The 24,177-nt window shown below is 39.4% G+C and overlaps 1 protein-coding gene across 4 annotated transcripts in view; it reads left to right on the top strand.

The window, feature by feature from the left end:
* Positions 1-2,091: 2,091 nt before the first annotated feature.
* Positions 2,092-24,177, top strand: part of ZNF143 (zinc finger protein 143) — a 67,249-nt gene continuing 45,163 nt past the window's right edge. Inside the window, exons 1-5 of one of the 4 annotated variants that reach the window (XM_063093095.1) lie at positions 2,092-2,151; positions 20,450-20,568; positions 20,894-20,986; positions 22,055-22,138; positions 22,676-22,759. In XM_063093095.1, the coding sequence (XP_062949165.1) occupies positions 20,457-20,568; positions 20,894-20,986; positions 22,055-22,138; positions 22,676-22,759 (373 nt within the window). In that variant the 5' untranslated portion in view covers positions 2,092-2,151; positions 20,450-20,456. Of the gene's footprint in view, positions 2,152-2,491; positions 2,579-20,449; positions 20,569-20,893; positions 20,987-22,054; positions 22,139-22,675; positions 22,760-24,177 lie in introns of those variants that run through there. The other 3 variants (XM_063093094.1, XM_063093097.1, XM_063093098.1) reach the window with 3 other exon arrangements.

Raw genomic sequence — 24,177 nt, forward strand, 5'->3', positions numbered from 1 at the left:
TAACAGGTTCTGAGACAATGACACATCTATAGCCACAGCTCCCAATGGAGAGCAAGCCACTGGTTTGGTCTTAAATCCTTCAGGTTTAAAAAAGATCTACAAATCCATGATAGGAAAACAAATATATTACAGAAATAATTTAACAAATTAAAGTCACCTATAATCCCTTTTCCCAGAGATAACTGTTTTTTAAGAATCTAAAGCATCATTTCTCTACCTTTTTTTCTATACATATACTACCTTAATGATTATGTCATTGTATAAATATGCCAAAGTCAACCAATTCTCCAGAAAGTTTTGAGTTACTGAAATATTTCTGAAGGGGGTCTAGAAATAAGTTAGCTCTTAATGGGGAAATGGTCCAGCTGTATTTAAGAGGCTTGACTAGCGTTGATTGGCAGTGAACCATTTTCAAGCGATTAATTTAACAGGATGTAATAAGATAGAAGGGAGGGGAGGTGATTTGAGAAAAATCTGAAGATTATGGATGGCCCTGAATACTACGTACACTTGGACTGTTTTCTGTAGTCACTAGTAAATACTGTTAACACAAGGTTTCATTCATTACCTGTGACAAAATCAGAATTAAGGTTTCTCTCTGAGTCAGATTAGATTTATAGCATCCCATCTACCATCACCACCATTCAACTTTTACAACCATTCCAATAGGTTGTAGGATACAAAGATGTCCTGTAATTGCGATCTACAATTACACAGTGATTTTAAAATTTCTTCTGAGATTCTGTATTACAGTGCTTTCATGAGTAGCCTGGACGCATGGGACTTAACTAAACTGCATAAGAATACTTTGGTTAAAAAACACCTCTGATTACAAAACACAAATACAACATCCGGATGGTACAGAAAGTATAAATTAAAACCCCTTGTTTTTCATCTGAGCTCTTCTCCATAACAAAAGCAATCTATTAATTGGGTAAAAGACTATTTTAAATGAGCAGAATCCTTTAGTTTCAAGTAACCCGATCCAATTTTGTGTCCCTTTTTTTCCCCTAAGGGCCTAAAAGGTCAGCAGAACTACTTTAAATTTCTAAATATGTGTTCAAACGAAGCCCAAATAAAGTCGTGTTTTCCTTCGAATGCAGTTTGGGTACCAATTACAAAACTATGCTTTGGTTAGGGTCAGCCTAACCAAAGAAAGAGCAAGGTTGCAACCTCAAACTAGACTCAATTGTAAATCAAAACATTTTAACTTTCCTCAGGTACAGGACCGGCTATCTTTATCATCTTTTTGATTTATCCCCCTATCCATTCCATAATAGACTGAAATGCAAGACATCAAACATCATCCTGTTCTCTCCCAGTTTTTGTAAGCAGGATCAAATCTGCTACAGCGGGCCAGCCTCATCATTCTCTTAGTAATTCACTTCTACACCTGGCATGCTCTATTTAACAAATCTTAAATCTACACACTTGATCTCATTTTTACGTGGCCTGGTTGCCAAGGCATATATTTACAGAACGCTTCCTGAAATTACCAATATTTCCAACGGTTTAGAAAAAGGTTGGGTTAATCTATAAGAAACATTACCACAAACACCACAGCTAATCTGTACGCATTCTTAATAAAAGTCTAGAGAGCCCTACTTAATTCTTTCCCCACTCTTTTGACATTTAGTTCGCGACACACAAGAGGGAAAGAACTTAAAAAAGAACGTAGCGACACCATTTCAGACGACTAAAAATTGAGAGCCGAAACTACGTGAAAGCACAAAACCATCCGCAGTGTGTCCCAGCGGAGTCCAAGACAACTGCCCCGTGGCCAAGCCCCGCCGGAGTTTCTGCAGGAGCGGAAGGCTCACCCTCCCACCGCATGTGATGCCCCCGGCGACTGTGGAAGCGCAGGCAGGCTTGGAAGCCAGTCACCGGCATACAGCAGCTCTCGGGAAAGCAGAGCTCTCGCCCAAGACCAGGGGCCTCAGCCGGCACTGAGAGCCCCCAGGGAGCGCTCAGGTCTCCCATCCTGTCCTACTCCTCCCTTCCACTTCCTCCCCAACGGGACGATATTCGGCAATCGCTACACAAAGCTCATCCGGTCTCCACAACGCGCTCCGACAAGCCCACCGGGAGATTCAAGACCGCCTCCTCGCCCCTGTGGGGAAAATGGCGCCCGTCACCCCTTCTCTCTCTCGGGTAATCACAAGGACCAGCCTCCCTCCCTCGCTACAAAATGGCGCCCGCCGCTGGGGCCCCAGAATCGGCATAATTCACTTGTCAGTGTGGCGGTGTGAGTCTGGGATGAGCCGTTGTGCTAACCAGTCAGACGCAGGAGCTTTGATTCCGCATTTTGCGTAAGCCACTCAGGCGCGTGCCGTAAGGCCAGGAGTGGCTGACATCCCGCGGAGGGGGCGTGCGTAAGGAGGTTTCATTTTGCGTCGGCTAAATTTGGGCCAATAACAAGCAGGAAGCATCCAGTGAGTGACGTAATGGCAGCCCAATGGGGGATGAGGGCGTGCCTCAGACACACTATGCGGGTTGCGGGGCGTGGGGGCCGGACGGCTGTTTCCTGTCCTGGTGCATGGTGGTCGGACGAAGGAATTGTTGGAAAATTTTCTCGGAGGTTCGTATATAAATGTGTTTTTACCCAGTGTGCATTATTCTCCGCCCGGCCGCCGCCCTCAGCGCGGCGGCGCGGGCCCGCTTGGGCCCGGGCTCCGGCTCCTGCTGCTCAGCCTTCGCCGCAGGCCCTGCCGATCCTATGGGCCGGCCTCTGTAGCTGCGCCTCGGCTGAAGCGGAGTTTATTAATAACCCACGGCCGCCACTCTGGGGCAGCGGAGCCTTTCTCGCTAAGGACTCAACCCCCCCCCCCCCCCGTCTCTGCGCTGCGCCCCGCCTGTTCCCCTCAGGGGACCGCCAAGGGGAGGGAGTGACAGAGGGGAGGGTGGAGCCCTCGGGAGCCGGGCGGCGTTTCTCGGCTTGACCTCCGCGCGGAGCGAGTCCCCAGGCGCCGCCGAGGCGTAGCTCCTCGGGCTGGGACGTCGGGCCCACGGTCCGCAGCAGGCCTCAGCTGGGGCGCCGGCGGCAGGGCCGGCCATAGTCCCGTTCCGGACCCCGTCTGCAGATCGCACTCAGAATTTCCTCCCACCCGGATTGTGGACAGATTTGTTTCCTGACATACCATTTTTTTTTTTTTTGGTTAGGTCTCTGAGGCCTAATATCGAATATTAGAAATTTGGCAGTTTTGTCATTCTCCCTTTTTTCCTTGTTTTGTCCAATAAGTGAACAAATATTTATAGTCTCTTAGTAACATTTTGTTGTGGGACGAACCAGTTTTTATGCCCTCCTCTTTTTCTTTTTTAACATTGTTTTTTCCGACATTAAACTGAAGTTAAAAAGAGTAGGAAAAAAATACCATTGGCCAACTAATTATTTCTTTAAAATTAGCTTTAGCCTTTGCTTTGGAAGTGTCTAAATCAGCTGGTATAATCAAGTGGGGATGTAGTGAGAAGTTGTGGGTTTGAGATCGTGAGTTTTGTCCTGAATCTTAGTAAAAGATATGTATGTTTTTCTGTAGTTGAAAAAAACCTGTGCAATATTTGATATTTTTCTTTCTTGCTGGGTATGTAATTTAAATTAATTGCTAATGGTTTAGTAACAAAATGTGTAATAAGGAGATCACTCAAAGCATGAATAAGGATGCATAACTAATTTTTTTTTTACCCTGGTGTATTTTGATTATTTGGAAATTGTTTCATCAATTGACTGTCAGATTTTGAGTGCCTATATTTTACACAGCCCCCTCCCTTATTTTTTAAAAATAACATCTCTATTGATATAATTCAAGTACCTTACAATTCACTCATTTAAAGTGTATTATTAGGTGAATTTTAATATAGTCAGAGTTGTGCAGCCATCACCACAATCAATTTTAGAACATGTTCGTCTCCCTAAAAAGAAACTACAGTATGAGGGTTAGCAGTTACTCCCAATTTCCTCTCAGCTCTCCCTCTCCTCCTCCACTAATCTTATTCTGGACATTTCACATAAATGGAATCATACAGTAGTAGGCATTTGTGACTGGCTTCTTTCACTTAACGTAATATTTGCCAAGTTCATTCATGCTCTATAGCATGTATCAGTACTTCATTTCTTTTTATTGCCAAATATTTTATTGTACGGGCATGCCATATTTTATGTATCCATTCATCTGCAGGTGGACATTTAGGTTGTTGCCACCTTTTGGCTGTCAGGCATAATCCTGCTGTGAACATTCGTGTACAAGTTTTTGTGTAGACATAGATTTTCATTACTCTTAGGTACTTCAAAATGTTTGTGGAAAAATAGAGTTAAAAGATAATATGAACCTTTCCATAAACTTTTTGAAGGCCCTTGGTGTACTTAGGAGTAGAATTGGTGGGTTATATGGTAACTCTATGTTTAACCTTTTGAGGAATTATTGAACTCTTTTCCATCTTACATTCCTATCAGCAACTTATAAGGGTTCCACTTTCTTCACATCCTTCCGAACATTTATTGTCAGTCTTTTTGATTATAGCCATCCTCATGCATATGAAGTGGTATCTCTTGTGGATTTAATATGCATTTCCTTTATGGCTAGTGGTGTTGAGCATTTTTTCATGTGCTTATTGGTCATTTTTATATCTTTGAAGAAATGTCTATTTGGATCCTTTCCCATTTAAAGTTGGATTATTTGTCTTTCTATTTTTGAGTTATAAGAGTTCTTTCTGTACTCTAGATAGAAGTCCCTTATCAGATATATGATTTGCAAGATGTCCATAGTCCTTTGCTGCTGTCAAAGTCAATTAGAATATAGAGACAAATCTCAGAACAGTTTATTCAGATTCCTGTACCAGCTGGCCACACACACACACACACAAAAAAAAATTGGGGAATCACAGAATTGCAGTCCATGGTGTACACATAGACTGTGGTGGTCTCTGGTATGTCCAAAGAACAAAGAAAGAGCTGAGAGTTTTATTAGAAAGAGAAATACTGTGTATTGTTTTAAAAGAAAGCTCATTGGCATTGGAATTTGGCAAGCTCTGGTCGGTGAGTGATGGTGGTAGGTAAAACTAGTCTTAGAGTCAGGGCAGTTTGTTTCAACAGCTATTAGGTAAAATTGGTCTTGGGGTTATAATAGGCTGTTTCAGTAGCTGGGTTTGCAGAAAATTTTTGGAGTGGGTGCTATGTGCTTGAATGCTTTTTCCCCTTTGGCCCCTTGACTGTGATTTAGTTTCATATGACAAGAATGACCCAGTTTATATAACCAACTTTCATGCTGTACATTGGGATATTGCTATGAAGTGAGGGTTCATCTTGTTCTTCACAGAAAGGTGACCTAGGTGGATTGAGGAATTCTGCCTCTACTATTGCTTTAGCTGCTATTAATTAATTATAATGTGTGTGCAGCTTATGATCATGTGAGGAGAACTTTCTGCGTCCTGAGGTTTTTATAATTACTTAGTTTTGAAGTTTTATCTAGTGGTTTTTTTTTTTTTTTTTTGGAGGGGGGCAATTTAAATATAGGGTTTTTACCTAATTATGAGTCATTTTGCTCCTGCTTTATTTCAGGACATAGTGATTTTTGAAAGAATTGGGTTGCATTTGTCATTGCTCATTTCTGTGCTTAATTTGTATTTTAGGAGAGGCTTTGTGAGACAGTGTTCTGAACTTTATTGTGCTGTCAATGAAAATGATTTTGTTTTTAGGTGGATTTGGACTCTCCATAGAAAAAAAATTTTTGGAAAAAGAGTGAAGCACTTTTCTCCATATTGTCCTGTAAATCTAATCCCATTTTAAAACTGTGCTGCTGTGAGAACTCTGCACCCTATGAAAATATTTGTCTATTAATGTGTAAACATAGACATTTAATTCCAAATTACATTTCTTGTACTTAAAACAGCACTCCCATTTACTCAGCACTTAACTAACTGGCTAGGCACTGACTTAATTGATTTTGTTGAGTGGTTTACACATGTACACATAAACTCATAATCCTCACTACAAATCTAAGGCAAGTACCAGAGTTATCCCTATTTTGCAAGTGAGTAAATTGAAATTTAGAGTAACTTGTCCAGCTATTACACGGCAAAGCTGGGATGTGAACCTATGACTGACTCAAAAGCCCAGTCTCTCAACCGAGATTTTTATTTTATTTATTTATTTTTATTTATTTTTTTTTTCAACCGAGATTTTTAATAACCTACTAAGTACCCTCCTATTTAACTTCTAAAATATAAGGTGCCTGTGGTTCATAGAATGATACAGTATTTTGAATACTGTACATAAAATGATATAGCATGCATATTATTGTGTTATTTATACAGATTTTTCAAGTTAAATAATGACGAATGCATTTGACCCTGTATTAAAAATAGAGATTTATATAGTATGGATGTGATAGTCACAAGAGGTAGGAATGATTTAAATTAACAGCAGTTTATACATGATACACACATCCAGCAGCATGTTGTAAAAAGTGAGGCACAGTGAAAGGAAATTGGATTTCTTTTTCTTTCTTTCTTTCTTTTTTTTTTGGCGGCTGGCCAGTACAGAGATCCAAACCCTTGACCTTGGTGTTATAAAATGAAAATCTAATTTTTAATCTTGTCTCAAGCAGTTAACTAGCCATGACAACCTACAAATTGTATTCATTTGTTCAGCAAATATTTAGTAAGCACGTACCACTTGCCAGCATTCTTGTAGGCACTGGGAATTCAGTGGTGAACTGGACAGACAAGAGGCCCTGCAATCATGAAACTTACAGAGTTCAGTAATAAATTATGATAAGTGCTAAGAAGTAAATAAAGGTAGTGCTGTGATAAAGATTAAGGGGATGGTGGTAGAATGACACTTATTTTAGAAAGTAGGTGACACCAAACAATATGTGCAAAAGAAGGAAGAGTTAGATGTGTTCTAGAAACTAAAAGATCAGCATGGCTGGTGTGTTAGTCCATTTCTGTTGCTTATAACAAAATACTACGGAACTTATAAAGAAAATTTATTACTTACAGTTTTTGAGGCTGGGAAGTCCAAAGTCCATCTGGTGGTGGCAACAGTGACACAGGGGTCTCACATTGCAAGATGGTGGAAGCACAGAGAGTGAGAGACAGTCTCTCCTCTTCTTTTAAAGCCCTCAGAACCATGCCCATGACCACAATTTTTAATCTGTTCACTACTGCATGGTCCTCCAATCCAATCACCTCTTCAAGGCTCCACCTTTCAATTACCCTTATAGAATTTCCCACCCTCTAAAAGTCACATTGGGGGCTAAGCTTCTAATATATAAAATTTGGGGGAACACAATTCAAGTTTCAGTGAGTTTTGGGGGTACATAATTCAATCCAGTACAGCTGGATATGTATAAACTGAAGGAGGACAGATGTAAAGCACTGTGTAACATTCATTAGATGTTTATTGAACATGTAATCATAGGTTTCAAAAATCCAAAGATCCGTAAAATGCAGTAGCTTATGACAGCCGTATCAGGTGGGTGATCTCCCTTTTTTTCAAAAGAGGAAACAAACCCAGCAAGCAGACAAATTACCCAGGAGCTGAGCAGGATTCAAATGGATAGTATGCCAGCAAATTATACAACTGTGTACAGAGGAAAGCTATGACAGTAAAAACATGCTTAGTAATTCAAAGTGACCCGGACTACAAGCCAAAATAACAGCAAATGCTGTAGGATTCAGATGATAACTGAACTGCTATCTGGGAAGTGAAGGACAGACACCATGGAAGAGCCAGTGATGATGGTGTGATTAACGTCTGTTCCCTGTGCCTGGACTGCCATTTCTGCTCTTGGATCGTAGGAAATATTTACGTATTTATCTTTTTATGCTGAAATTCACATGCCCTCTTCTTTGTATCCCTGAGGCAAAATTAGGTACTCCTTACTCTTTTAATATTTTTGTTTATAGTAACCATTATCGTTTATTTATTTTTAATTGATGAATATTGATTGTACATATTTTTATGGAGTACAGAGTTATATTTCAGTACATGTATGCAATGTGCGATGATCAAATCAGGATAATTAGCACATTCATCATTGCAAAAATTTATCATTTCTTTGTGATGACAGCATTTGAGCTCCTCTCTTCTAGCCATTTGAGAACAGACAATGAATTATTTTTAATTATAGACACCTAGTACTACTGTAGACCACTAGAACTTATTTTTTCTATCTAGCTATGATTTTGTATCCATTAACCAATCTCTCCCTACCCCCCTTTCCTGTTTTTTTCCCAGTCTCCAGCAACCACAGTTCTACTTTCTACTTCTATAAGCTCAACTTTTCTTTTTTTTTGCTCCCATATGAGTGAGAACATAAGGTGTTTAACTTTCTGTGCCTGACTTAATTCACATAATATAATGTCTTCCAGGTTCATCCATGTTGCCACAGTAGTAGGATTTCATTCTTCTTATGGCTGTGTAGAATTCCATTGTGTATGTATATCACATTGTCTTTATCCATTTATCTGTTGATGGACACCTAAATTGATTCCATGTCTTGGCTATTGTGAAGAGTGCTACAATCAACAAGGGGGTGCAGATGTCTCTTTGGTATGCTAATTTCCTTTCCTTTGGACAAGTGTCCAGCAGTGGAACTGCTGGATCATATGATAGTTCTATATTTAGTTTTTTGAGGGACCTCCATACTGTTTTCCATGGTAGCTGTACTAATTTACATTTTCATCAGCAGTGTATGAGTTCCCTTTCTCCACATCTTCATCAGCATTTGTTATTTTCTGTCTTTTTTATAATAACTGTTCTAACTGGAGTGAGATGGTTTCTCGTTGTTTTGACTTGCACTTCCCTGATGATTAGTGATGTTGAACAGCATGTTTTCATATACCTGTTGGCCATTTGTGTGTCTTCTTTTGAGAAATGTCTTTTCAGGTTTTTTTGCCCATTTTTAAATCAGATTATATGGGTTTTTTTTTTTTTTTTGCTGTTGAGTTGTTTAAGTTTCTTGTATATTCTAAATATTAATCTTTTGTCGAAGAATAGTTTGCAAATATTTTTGCCCATTCTGAAGGCTGCTTCTTTGCTATATTGGTTGTTTACTTTGCTGTGCAGAATCCTTTTAGTTTGATGTAATCTCATTTATCCATTTTTTATTTTGTTTGTGTTTTAGAAGTACAGCTTAAATCCAGTGTTTCTTTGTTGATTTTTCTGTCTAGATGATCTATCTAATGCCAAGTGAAGAATATTGAAGTCCTCAGGTACTGTTGTATTGGGGTCTGTCTCTCCCTTTAGATCTATTAATATTTGCTTTATATATCTGGATGTACCAGTGTTGGGTGCATATATTTATAACTGTTATATCCTCTTGTTGAGTTGATTCCTTTATCATTATATAACACCTTTTTTGTCCCTTTTTATAGTTTTTGATTTAAGGTCTATTTTATTTGACATAAGTATAGCTATTTCTGCTCATTCTTGGTTTGAGAATGATATTCCAGATATCTTTTTTGAAAAGATATTCCATTTGTGTGGAATATTTTTTCTATCCCTTCACTTTTAGTGTATGTGTGTTTTTACAGGAGAATCGAGTTTCTTGAATACAAAAGATAGTTGCATCTTGTTTTTTAATCCATTCAACCAGTCTGTATTTTTTAAATGGGAAATTTATACTACTTACATTCAAAATTGTTACAGAAGAGCATCATGGCCTTACTCCTGACATTGTGTTAATTGTATTAAGGTTGTTTTGTATATCCTTTGTTCCTTTCTTCATCTTTTATTGTTTAGTGGTTTTCTGTAGTGGTAAGATATCATTTCTTTCTCTTTCTCCTTTGTGCATCTGCTCTACCAGTGAGTTTTATTTTTGTGTGTATTTTCATGATGGTAGTTAGTTACCGTCTGTTTCCTTCCAGATGTAGGACTCTCCCTTAAGGATTTCTTGTAGGGCCAGTCTAGTGGTAATGAATTCTCTTGGTTTTTGTTTGTATGGGAAAGAAACTATTTCTCCTTCATTTCATTTGCTGGATGTAGTATTCTTGGCCGGAAGATTTTTTCCTTCAGCACTTTGAGTATATCAACCCACTCCCTCCTAGCTTGTGAGGTTTCTGCTGAAAAATCTGCTGTTAGTTTCATGGGAATTCTGTTATAGATGATGACGTTTTTCACTTGCCATTTTTAGAATTCTCTCTTTGTCTTTAACTATTGACAGTTTGACTACAATGTGCCTCAGTGAGGATGTTTGTAGATTAAATCTATTTAGGAATCCTTGAGCCTCTCAGATCTGGAAGTCCTTATGTCTCCCAAAACTTAGGAATTTTTCAGCTCTTATTTCATTAAATATATTTTCGATGTCTTTTCCCTTCTCTTCCCCTTATGGAACACCCATAATGCAAATGTTTGTATGTTTGGAGTTGTCCCATAAATCTCATAAGCTTTCTTAATTCCTTTTTCTTCTTTTCTTTGTCAAACTGCTTATTTCAAAATAAGCTGTTTTCAAATTCAGAAATTCTTTCTTCTGCTTAACCTAGCCTGTTGTTTATGCTCTTGGTTGAATTTTTTATTTCACTTTACAAATTCTTCAGTTCCAAGATTTCTGCTTGGTTCTTTTTTATGATATCTATCTCTTTATTAAATTTCTCATTCAGATCATGAGTTATTTTTCTGATTTTGTTGAATTTTCTGTCTGTATTCTCTTGCATCTCACTGAGTTTTCTTAAGATTATAACTTTGAACTTCTTTTCAGGCATTTCATAGATTTCCTTTTCTTTGAGATATGATACTGGAGCATTATTGTATTCCTTTGGGTTATCATGTTTCTATTTTTTTTTCCTGTGTCTTGTATTCCCACTTTGATGTTTGGGCATCTGGTGGAATAGTCACTTCTAATTTTCTGTAGGAGCTTTTGAAGGGAGAGACTCTTTTCGTGTCAGTTGGGAAGGGGGTTTTAGGTTTGATTTGAGTGAGCACAGTAGTGTAGTTTCCATGTGATTTCTTTGACTGTATTCAGTGTTGGAGTTGTCTGCAAGTGCCTCTGTGGCATAGGGGCTGGGTCTTCAGCAGCTCCTTGCTGGAGTGAGTGACAATGGGCAGGATTGCTAGGTCTGCAGGTGGGACCTTGAGCCCCAGGGAGGTGCATTGGTGTGCTCAGTGACTCCTTAGCTCAAGTGGGAGACCCTGGATGGGATTGCTGGGGTTGCAGTTGGGACTTTGGGATTCTGGGAGAGTTGCTGTGGCAATTGGTTGTTCCTCCACTAAAGTGGGTGGGGTTGCTGGGGAAATGGGCCAGACTTTAGACTCTTTGGGAGAAGCTCTATAGTGCTCTGTAGCTCATCAAGATGAGCATAGAACCCTGTGGGAGGTTGCTGGGCTGCAACTGGGATTCAGACTTCTGGAAGAGGTGCTGTGGAGTTTTGAAGCTCCTCAGTTGGAATGGGAGACACTGGGCAGAGTCTCTGTGACTGTGGGCAAGATCTTGAGCTCTTAGGAAAGGTGTTGTAGAGTTCTGCAATTCCTCAGTGGAATTGGGGTGGGCAACCCTGGATCGGTTCATTGGTGCTGCAGCTGGGATCTTAGACTTCTGAGAGAGATGCTAGGGCACTCTGCAGCTTCTTAGGTGGAGTGAGCAGCTCTAGGCAAGGTCTCTGGGGCTGTGGGCAGGACCCTCCACCCCCAAGATAGATGCAGGGGTATTCTACAGCTTCTCAGCTGGAGTGGCCACCTCTGGACAAGGTCTCTAGGGCCATGGGCAGTACCTGGAGCCCCTGGCATGCTTTGCATCTTCTCAGATGGAATGGGCCACTCTGAGTGAGGTCACTGGGGCCATAAGCAGGACCCTATACTCCCAAGAGTGGTTTTGGGGTGCCCTGCAGCTCTCAGCTGGAGTGGGTGACATTGGGCAAGGTCTTAGAAGCTGTGGGCCAGACCCAATGTCCCTAAGAGGGATGCTGGGGCACTCTGAAGCTCCTTAGCTGGAGAGCGTGGATTTGGGTGGGGTTTCTGGATCTTTGACAGGTCTGTGTGTTCCCAGGAGAGGTGCACAGGCACTCCACTGAAGAGAGTAGGGACATTGGTGGTGGCAGAAGGCTCCAATCAGTCAGCTCTGAGGGTCTAGAAAGTGAAAGCATTGGCTCCCTTTGTCTCGGGGATGGCCTACACTGTGCTAGACCATCTGTTCCCAGGGGCACAGGATGCTGTGTGAGCTTGGGTGCTAGATCATTATGTGGTGGAATATTGAGGGGGCCTTAAGGATGTGGAGATGCCAGAGGTCTTGGGCTCCAGGGCAGAATGCAATTTGTCATTGGCCCCAATCACAAAATGGCTATGTACTGCAACAGCCTGGGTTGCAGGCGATTGGGGTACTTGGCCTGAATTCCCACTCTGGGAAAATGCAGTCGTGTGGGCTCCTAGCAGCTCCCTATACTGAGCTCATGGCCTGCACAGGCTGTGTGGCTCTCTTGTAGCTGGGATTGCAGGCATCTGTGGTAGGAGTGTGGACTGTTAGAGATTTTTCATTTACCTCATCCCCACAGTACAGAGTCTCTCCTGGCTCTGAGCTGATCCTGGTTGGGTGCTTCATTTGCTGCCATCTTGAGTTTCTGAGCCTCAGGGGGTCTTCACTATTTTGCTGAATTCCAGTGTTTTCTCTTACACACTCTATTCAGCATGTAATTATCTCTTTATTGTTTTCCCCTTTCTTTGTATAATCAATTTTGATTGTACAGGAGCTGGCTGCCTCTTGTCAGCCATCTAGAACCAGAATGCCTTATCATGTTTTTTAAATAACTAGTTTTATTTTAAATACCATGAAAATAATACTTGATAAAATATGTCTAGTAAAAATTTAAAGTTCCTTCCACTCGACCTTCATCGCCTAGTCCCATTCCTGGGGAATGTTTGTGGAAAATGGAATTAAAAGATAAAAATAAAAAATATAAACTTTATTTCTCATTATAAGCTCCATCAACTTCAAGACACTTTACTAAGTGATGATACCAGCCATTTAGTCCATCCCTAAAGAGCTGAGGGTCCTGGGAATTTAACCATGTCAATGCAGTCTTTTTAACAAGAAAAATTGGTGCCTTTTAAAGGTTTTTTGAGATTAGGAAACAAAAGGAAGTCATAAGGAGCCAAATCAGGACTTTAAGGTGAATGCCTAATGATTTCCCATCAAAACTCTCCCTTGTTTGATAAGAGGTATGAGCAGGAGCATTGTGGTAGAAAAGGACTCTCTGGTGAAGCTTTCCTGGATGTTTTTCTACTAAGGCTTCAATAGCAGTTTCAATAGAGTTAGGGACAGAAACCAGATGGTAATGGGAAATTGGGAAGTATTCTTAGCAACAACTTTTAAAGAAATCTAGGTGTGATAAAGAGGAAAGAGTTAGTAACTGAGTCTGAGGTAAGATTTTGCTTATTTGATTTTATTTTTGTGGTTTTTTAGTTATTGATGGGAAAGAACTGGGAAAGAGAGAAGGATTATGTCCAAGAGGTCCCTGAGGAGGAAAGATAGACAAAATGTAGAGAACAGTTTGGAGGAATTAGTCTTACCTTCTAGGAAGGTAATATGGCAGGAAGGTAGAAAGAAATAATGTGTGGAAATACAGTCAGGTGATAAGTCATCAGAGTGCCTCTCTGATGACTTTGACTTTCATATTTTCTGTGAAGTTGGAGGTCAATTAATTTGCTGAAAGTGAGGTGGTAGGGTGGAGGGGAAGGAGGAGCAGGAGATTTGAAGCAAATGGAAAATATTTAAAATAGTCACCATGAAAAAAACGCAAAGAAACATGTTTGTTGAATAGCTTTGGGGATTTTGAGGACGTTGGAAGAGTCCAAGAACTTTTATGGTCCTGCAGGACTATTCAATTTAACACTACCAAATAAATTATTAGATCTGAAAAGTGTTTTGTGAATATGAGACCTATACAAACAGTTATTTCTGACTAGAGGTATATGTTTTAACTATCCATGTTTAGTGCCATATTCAATGCACTTTTAGGCCAAGATCTACTTTGTTAGTGCTGCGCTAGGAGCGCGGAGACTCTCCCGCCGCGGGTTCCGATCCCATATAGGAATGGCCAGTGCGCTCACTGGCTGAGTGCTGGTCACGAAAAAGACAAAAAAAAGAGTTGTGTCAGGAATTCCCTCTGTAATTTTCACAATTGCCTAACAGTGTTTTGCTTTCCTTATTTTAGTCTTTCTGTGACAAAGATGAACAATTTGGGTAATAAAATAATAAATACAGTGTTCATCCTGGAGGAAATAAAGTACAATATAGCATTGTAATTTTTTTTCTTACTGAATCAAAATTGATTATACATGTTTTGGGGGTTCAACGTTGAGATATGTTGATCAAATCAATATTACAGCATACATATTGTTACAAATCATAATTATTCTTTATGCACCTTGTCCAATCTTTCCCCATCCCCCTCCTCCCTCTAGATTTCTTTTCTCCTTCTGAAAGAATAATGGTTACTATGTTGATTTGTTGCCTAGATCTGTCCAATGCTGAGAGGTGTGTTTAGGTTCCCCAATATTATTATAGAGCAGATGCTTCTTCTGTCTCTCTGAAATGGGCTTTGTGGAGAGAGACATTCTCTTCTTTTCTTATCTCTGCTGGTGACTCTCCTTGTGTCAGCCCCCTTCTCCATGACTCGGGTCCCCGGTTGTGGGAGGGGGGGTCTGGTCCCCAGATCCATGCCCCGGGCCTCCAGGTGGGGCCACAAGGTGCTGGCGGTAAGCCTGATTGTGGGGGGGGGGGGTCCGGTTACCAGCTCCATACCTTGCATCACTGGGCGTGCCCCGATGTGCTGGCACAATGTACCTGGATGTAGGAGGGGGGTCTGGTCCCCTTCTCCATGACTCAGGTCCCTGGGTGGGCCCCAAGCCACTGGCATGGTGTGCCTGGTTGTGGGAGGGGGGCCGGTCCCCTTCTCCATTCCTTGGATCTCTGGTTGTGGGATGGGGGCCTGGTCCCCAGCTCCGGGGCCCCAGGCAGGGCCACAAGGCACTGGTGGTGTGCCTGGTTGGGGGGGGGTCAGGTCCCTTTCTCCATGCCTCTGGTCTCCAGATGGGCTAGCATTGTGATTTTGAAATGACACAGCAACATCAGAAGTGGTGTTTGGAATATGTCAGCTCTCTTTCTTTTCTCCGCTGCTTCTGTTCCTCAAAATCCCTAGTCTCATTGAAAGCAACTATGGCATGCTTACCTAACTGCTCTGTGCAGGTGTGCCCTTATTAAAGTAGTGATAGTGCTCCTTTATTGGGGTTCGAGAGAATTTTTTAGTTATTTTTCACATCAATGGTTCAGTTAAGATCAAACCGTTACCAAAATGGACATTCCTGATGACTAGACCTAGATGTTCATTTCTAAATTCTTGTCTCTGTTCTCAGCTCTTTTTCTGTGTGTTTTTAGCTTTAGGCCTAGTAGTCCTTATCTCAACTAGTATTTCAAAGGTTTTAGGCTCCATCTACCCTGCTAGTTAGTTTCAAATACAGTATTTAGTTTCTGAATGGTCCTGAAACTAGACAGAGCCTTCAAGTTCCAACATTTCACCCATCCAATAGAATATTCTGCTGCCCCAATTAAAACTGGTATTATGAACCCTTTCCCCACACTTTACCCTTTAGCCTCCTGTGGAGTCTATGAAAACTCTACCTTATTTGCCAGCACATTCTAACTGCTCTATATTTAATTGAATTGCATTTCATCTCTGAAACATGCTTAGTCCCTGGATGTATTTAAGTATAGCTGAAGAGTTTTGAAAAACAGTTTTCCCCAGATGCTAATCAAAGCTGAATGACCAGGCTAACATGGAGAGGAACTTTTTATAGTAGGAAATTTATAAGGAAAATTTAGCATTCAGAGCAGGTAACAGAAAGACCAAGCTTCTCTTTTGTTTTTATTTGTTTGTTTTTTATTGACACATAATAAAGTTACATGAAAATCAACTACATTGTATATTGATAAGTTAAAATAAATAATAATAATAATTGTACATATTTGTGAGGTACAATGTGATATTTTGGAAAATGTGTACATTATGTAATTATGAAATCATGGTATTTAATATATCTGTCACCTCAAGCATTTATCATTTCTTTGTGGTAAGAACATTCAAAACCCTCTCTTCTGGATATTTTTAAATATATACTATGATATTGTTAACTGTAGTCACCCCACTGGGCGATAGAACACTAGAACTCCTACCAATTGTAATTTTGTTCCCGCTGACCAATCTCTCCCCATCATCCTCTCCCCTCTACTCTCCCAGCCTCTATAACCACTCTTCTACTCTGTATTTCTATGAGATCAGCTCTTTTAGATTCCACAAATGAATGGGATTACACAGTATTTATCATTCTGTGCCTGGCTTATTTCACTTAAAGTAATGTCCTCCAGGCTCATATATGTTGCCACAGACGACCAGATTTCATTCTTTTTATAGCTGAATAGTATTCCATTGTGTATATATACCACATTTTCTTTATATATTCATTCATTGATGGACACTTGGGTTGATTCCATATTTTGGCTATTGCGAATAGTGCTGCAGTAAACATGGGAGTGCAGAAATCTCTTTGTCATACTGATTTTCTTTCTCTTGGATATATACCTAGCAGTAGAATTGTTGGATTATATGGTAGTTCTATTTTTAATTTTTTGAGGAACATCCATACTGTTTTCCATATGGCTGTACCAATTTACATTCCCATCAACAGTGTGTAAGAGTTCCCTTTTCTCCACATCCACACCAGCATTTGTTATTTGTCTTTTCAGTAATAGCTATTTTGATTGAGGTGAAGTGATATCTCATTGTAGTTTTGATTTGCATTTCCCTGATGATTAATAATGGTAAGCATTTTTTCATGTACCTGTTGGCCATTAAAATGTCTACTCAAGTCCTTTATCCATTTTTAAATTAGGTTATTTGTTTTTTGCTGTTGAGTTGTGTGAGTTCCTCTTGTATTCTGGATATTAATCCCTTGTCAGATGCATAGTTTACAAATATTTTCTCCCATTCTGTAGGTTGTCTCTTTACTCTGTTGATTATTTCCTTTGTGTGTAGAAGCTTTTTTGTTTGATGTGATCCCATTTGTCTATTTTTGCTTTTGTTGCCTGTACTTTTGAGCTCTTATCCAAAAAATCCTTGCCCAGGCCGCTGTCATGAAGTGTTTCCCCTATATTTTCTTCTCGTTCGTTTATAATTTCAGGTCTTACATTTAAATCTTTAATCTATTTTGAGTTGATTTTTGTATATGGTGAGAGATAGGCATATAATTTCGTTTTTTTGCATGTGGATATCCGGTTTTCCCAGCACCATTATTTTTTTTTTCTTTCCTTTTATAAATTCTGCTTTTATTTATTTATTTATTTATTTTTAATTTTGGAAAATAATTGATTGTACATATTTGCAGGGTACAGAGCTGAATATCAATACCTGTGTACAATATGTGATGATCAAATCAGGATAATTAGCATATTCATCATTACAAAATGTAATCATTCTTTGTCCAGCACCATTTATTGAAGAGACTGTCTTTTCCCCAATGTGTGTTCTTGGCTCTTTTGTCAAAAATCAGTTGATTGTGTGTGTGGACTTATTTCTGTGTTCTCTATTCTTTTCCATTGGTCTATGTGTCTATTTTTGTGTCAATACCAGGCTCTCTTGGTTACTGTAGCTTTGTAGTATATTTTGAAGTCAGGTAGTGTGATACCTCCAGCTTCATTGTTTTTGCTCATGATCGCTTGAGGGTCTAGCGTCTCTGTTAAAAGTTCAGGTGAAACTGGCCTGAGATTAGGATCTGAGCTTGACGATTTCTGAAGGCCTAGTTTGTGTGGCTCCATGCAAAAGATATCTAAGATTTGTTAATCTAAATTTTGGGGGGTATCATTGCTTATCACAATAAAGATTATTTGTAGTTGGATTTCTTGCTTTTATACCTGGATCGTTAAATTTATGTTGTCGTAATACTTTGTTATTTGTTGGGAAATACAATGGGTCTTCAAAAAGTTCATGGAAAGATTCATGCTATTTTTTAATTGTATTTTTCCATGCACATTTTGAAGTACGCTTGTATATTTAGAAAATAAAAGAACTCCTACAACTCAACAATAAAAAAACAAATAACACCTGATGACTCTTTCCAAAGATGTTGTGTACATCTTACATGCTTATTTCCACAGAACCTGAGAATGTTGGTGACAGAAATGATCATGACATGATAATGGATATGGTATGAGCAACTGCAGAGTGTTCGGTCTGTCTTGTTTGGTCTTTTTCTTCACTATTGTTTTCCCCCATCATCATTTTCTAACAAAGGGCATAAATTGTACTACAGAGTCTTTTGAGAACTTTAAAAATAAGATGTGTTATGTACCTGCCATCACTTATTATCTCTGGTAATTGTAGTGCCCATTTGAACTCCTCTGAGTCCTTTCTCCCTTCACTGCACCATGTATTTGCCAGCAGTTTGTGTTCAGGAAAGAGTTGTCTCTGTATCTTTCATTTAGCATGGATATTTTTTCCATTAGGATCGAAACCATAATTGTTGAAACCTTCCTAAAGAAATTTAACGGTTACTAGCTTTTGGAAAAGAGAGAACTTTTATTTATTGCAGATATATCAGTTACCTGTTGATGCTATATGTTGTGGTTATTTGGAGATTTATAAATAATTAAATGGAAAGGATAATTGCTTAAGTTACGATATCATAGACATTTCTTAACATCATGACCAATTACCTTGTAATCTGCCTTTTGCAAAATTCATCTCTTAGATGAATACTGCAAAAATTGTGTACTGCTTGCTACATCTTTATAGGTGTTTTCCGTTCTATTTCCTTATCTTATTTCTGTAACAATAGTGACAATACTTGCTCTGAAAATTAGGCTATGCCAACCTTATACTTATCAGGGATCTTAAGAGCAGCATTCTAGTGTTACTTTGAGACTTCCTCTATTAGCCCCTGGAGGTGGCAAGAAAGTGTTGAACTTTCAGTCTGTTCTATGAGCAGTTATAGACTATGGATCTATGAGGAATACCTGAAAAATCACCTCTTGACTAATTTTTACTATAGCACTGATACTTTTCTGTGAATCTGAACCATAGTTGCCACCTTTGGTCCAAAGAGAGTGCAGTTCATAATGTTCCTAGACCAAAAATCTTCAACCAGTCCTAAACGTAAATGTAATGCAAATTGTTACTACTATCTGCATATTGCTCCTTCAAATATTGATGCAAAAATCAGATTTTTAGACCTGGAAAGGTCCTCAAGAGATCTTCTGGTCTGGTCCAGTTGCCTGGGTCAAGGCAGCTAAATTATCCCAGCTACTGTCTGAGATAACCCAAGGCCCACAGAGGTAAGGGGACCTGGAGGTAGAGGGAAGCAGGGCTGTCGTGGTGGTGACTGGGAAAAGAGTTATTAATTCATCCCTTCGTTCAATACCTATTGTGTGCCTACTATGTGCCAAGCACTTTTTAGGCACTGGAGTCATCAGTGAGCACACAGATAAAAATCTCTGTCTATTCTAGTGGAGGGGAAATAGATAATAAGCAAAATAAGTAAATACATGTAACATGTCAAATGATAAATACTATGCAGAAATATAAAAGAGGGAAGAAGGATAGGGTATACCATGATTGGGCACTTGGGAGGTTTGGTTTGAAATGGGGTAGACAGGGAAGCTCTCATTGAGGTGACATTTGAGCAAAGGCTTGAAGAGGTGAGGGAATGAACAATGAAGATACTGGGGGAAATGTTCCAGGTAGAAGAAACATCAAATGTGAAAGTACTGAGGCAGTAGAACACCCAGTATGTTTGAGGAAAAACAAGAATGGCGGTGTGGCTGAAGTGATGTGAATGGGATGGAGAGTAACAGGAAATGAGAGGCAAGATCATTGGCCTCTTAGGCCAGCGTTATGGACTTTTGGCTTTTACTCTGATGAGAAGTCATGGGAGGGTTTTGAGCAGAAGAGGGAAGTGACCTAACTTTTCCCTTCAAAGGGTACTGACCGCTGTGTTGAGAGGAGAGTGTGGGAAGGCTAATGGAGAAGCAGGGAGACAACTTAGGATGCTGTTGCAGTAATGTGGATGAGAGATGGTGGTGGCTTGGCTCAGGGCAGTAATAGTGAAGGTTGTAAGAAGTAGCCAAATCCGGGATAGATTTCTGAAGATTGAGTCAGTAGCATTTGCTGACAGATTCTAAGTGGGAATCTTCAGCCATGTTTAATCCAAACGACTCTAATCGTGAGAATTTTAGACATGGTACAAAACTGATGGGCAAGACTTATCAGTAAGCTCAGTAGTTACTGTTAAATTATGAAAAGCATGACTTGGACTTTGGGCTAATACTCTTACCCTGCATATAAAATGAAATTTCATCTTATTTCAAACATCATTTACATCCTTAGCAATTTTTTGTGGTTCATAAATAGTCTTTGTAGCTCTTATTTTATATGCATCATTCTTTGTTTTCAAGTGCTTTTATTTTTCTTCAAGGTAGAAAATGTTGTTAGCCCAAATAAATCGAGATTCTCAGGGAATAACAGAGTTTCCTGGAGGAGGAATGGAGGCTCAGCATGTTACCCTATGCCTGACAGAAGCCGTAACTGTAGCAGGTGAGCAGTTGCATTTGTAGGGATCGTGTGTATTTGTAAATATCACTTATCATAAGGAAAAATGAAAATTTACAACATTACGGTAACTTCCCTGTTCCTCATTTAGCTTAAGGTGACACAAACCTAAGCCTTTCTGTGAGCCTTTTTACCTTGATGTGGATTCTGGGTAGAGTAGGCAGGGAAATATTTTTTGTAAATGCTAAAAGAAATACCATTTGAGTCTGTTAAGCAAGCTGCCTTTTTCCTAATTAATTTCCAAAAAATTAATTTAATCAGCATGCATATGTGATAGTTGTCTAAAGGAAATAATTATTTTTTATAATAGATGGTGACAATTTAGAAAATATGGAAGGTGTAAGCTTGCAAGCAGTAACTCTTGCAGATGGCTCAACCGCTTATATACAACACAGTTCTAAAGGTATGTGCCTCACATATGGCTAATTGGTCAATACCAGCAATTTATAACATCAGAGTCGGAGTGTCTAGCAACTATGCTGCTGTTCCAATCTCTCCTAAATATGCTGATTGCATATGATCATTTTAAATAATGTTGATTTAACTTAAATTTTGTTTTGATAATTTTGGGACACCCTTTGAGATATTTGGATGATACTCTGGAGGTATCCAGATTAGTGGGGGAAAGGAGAGCAGGGAATGTCTCTGACCTATTTCTATTAAGACTTTTCTTGCTTTTTTACTTAAGTTATTTATTTATTCATTCATTCATTTAATATGTATGTATGTATGTATGTATGCATGCATGCATGTATACATGTATGTATGTATGCATGCATGCATGTATACATGTATGTATGCATGCATGTATGGCCGGCCAGCTGGTATGGGGATCCAAATCCTTGGCCATGGTGTTACAACCCTGAGCTCTAACCAACTGAGCTGACCAGCCAGCCCCAACTTCAGGTTATTATTTAATGTTTTTACAGAATATGCATAAGAGTACAGACATTTGGCTTTGCTTATGTAACACTTTCTCTGAGTCAGTGTTTACTTTGCTCCAGAAAATAGCCCAGCTCTCAAACTCCTTGTTTTTATGGAAACCTACTGAAGACGTGTGTGCAGACAAGTGTCATTATAGCCCCCAGGGGTGAGAATCACAACTGGCCTAACAAATAGCAACATATCTATCTCCTAGTTTCAGCTTCCCTGTGGTCAGGGTCACAGATCCGAAGTGGCTCTGAAAGGTATATGGAGGTTCGACTCATGTAGCCTGCTGTGATGAGCCACTCTTCCTCTTGAACTCATCTAAGTGTAAATTGGAGGGGAGGAAATATGGCTGAGGGAGGATTTTCTGCTTTCTGTAGGATCACTGGATGTGTTATTGAATTGCCTCAGAACGTTGAGGGAAGGATCAAGATGAACATGAGCTTGAGTAGTGTATGTTTTAATAGTTGATATCATTTTGAAATTGTATTAAGTTTAAGATTTTTGTTTATGCTAATTTATTGGCTTGAATCTTTTGTTCCAGATGGAAAACTCATAGATGGCCAAGTCATTCAGTTGGAAGACGGTTCTGCTGCCTATGTTCAACATGTACCCATACCTAAAAGTAGTAAGTATTTAAGGTACAGCACAGGAACCCTCCTGACTGAGTTCAGTAGTTGCTGTCTCCAGCTCCCTCTTACTACCTAAATTTGATCCTGATCTCTAGTCCTTCTTCCAAAAAAGGGAAATAAGTAGATGCCAAAGAGAGGATCTAAAGACCCTTTTAACTTTAACCCAAACCAAGACTTTCTCTCAAAGATAATGGAAAAGAAGTTATTGGACTACACTCTGGGGATAAATGGGCAGCAGTCCTAAGTGAGTGTTTCTCTTATTTGAGCTGAATCCTATATCTCTCATTTTCTTCTTTTTTTCCTGTTCTTTCAACTCTCCTCATCCCCTTGTATATATTTCTAAAACAAGTATTCTAATATCTTTGTAGCTTTAAACACATACTCAGAGCAGCTTTACTGAAATTATTTAAATGTTCAAAGACTGATAAAGCAAATATAGGTTGTTGTATAATGATTATTAATTCTTGTTGCTAAGTGAGTTAATTGGAATGTGCTGGAAAACATGGGATCTAAATGTAAACATTGTTTTTGAGCAGGGGACAGTTTGCGTCTAGAGGATGGTCAAGCAGTGCAGTTGGAAGATGGAACTACTGCATTTATTCATCATACTTCCAAAGGTAAAATAGCTTTGAAAATACTTGTATGAATAAAATAAGGGAAAAGTGGTAGTATGTGAAAAATACAACCTGCCTTTAGCTAATGAATTGTTGTCATGTAAAAGAATTGTGTTTGTTCTTTGAGGAACAAGATAGCAGATTTGGGCACAGTTTAAGGAAAAACTTTTTAGCAATTTGAGCTGTCCAGTAACAGGTTGAAACAGCAAACCCCTGGTTCCTGGAAGACTTCAAATACCGGCTGCTTTTAAAATATGAAATTAAACATTGAAAGTGAACTTGTTGATTTTATTTCTTCCTCTCAAATATAATTTCTTTAGCAAGGTCCTTTGCTTATTGTTTTTGTCTTTAATTAAATTTAATAAAAAATTTAAAAATATCTGAAGCATATATGACAAAACGTTAATGTTTATTAGCATCATATAGGGAGTACCAGGGATTTGGGGTGGAATGTGTAGAAGTGATGAGCACAGCTCTGTAGAGACTACCTAGGCTCAAATCTGGATTTAAAATTACTGTTTTTTAGCAGTGTGACATTAAGCAAATTACTTAACTTCCCTGTGCTTTAGTCTCATCACCTGTAAAATGAAGATTGTAGTAAGTATCCACTTCATAGAGTTGTTGTGAGGACAGAATGTGCAAATGTGTAAAGCACTTAGAACTGTACTTGTCATGTAATAAATTCTCAATAAATGTTAGCTATTGTTAGTGCTTTATAAAATATTTTGTTATAGAATGAAATAATATGTTTTAGAAAGACTTTATGTGGCATGGTGTGGGGGACAAGACCCCTGACCACAACCAGGCACACCGCCAGCACCTCGGGGCCCACCCGGAGTCCTGAGGCATAGAACCGGGAACCAGACCCCCCCCGCACAACCAGGCACACCACCAGCACCAAGGAGCATGCCAAAAACATCACCTGCATGTGGGTGGCCCACCACAGCCACCACAGTAACCACAGCTGCTGTGAAAGTGGCTAGACGTCACAACCACCATGCAGATGGCACACCAGCCACTGAGTGCATTGACATAAGGAGAGTCACCAGCAGAGACCAAAAAAAAGAATAGGATGTCTCTCTCCACAAAGCCCATTTCAGAGTGACAGAAGAAGCATCTGCTCTACGATAATATTGGGGGACCCGAACACACCTCTCAGCATTTGACAGATCATCTAGGCAACAAATCAGCAGAGAAACCATTACTCTTTCAGAGGAAGAGAAGAAATCTAGGGTTCTCAGTGGTGTGGGGGGAGGAGATGGGGAGAGATTGGACAAGGGGCATAAAGAATAAGTATAATTTGTAACAATATTCATACTAGTAATATTGATTTGATCAACATATGTAAGCATTAAATCCCAAAAATATGTATAATCAATTATGATTCAATTAAAAAAAAAAAGATACCACTACACAACTAT

Source organism: Cynocephalus volans, chromosome 4 (assembly GCF_027409185.1).
Source record: "Cynocephalus volans isolate mCynVol1 chromosome 4, mCynVol1.pri, whole genome shotgun sequence".
NCBI classification, from domain to species: domain Eukaryota; kingdom Metazoa; phylum Chordata; class Mammalia; order Dermoptera; family Cynocephalidae; genus Cynocephalus; species Cynocephalus volans.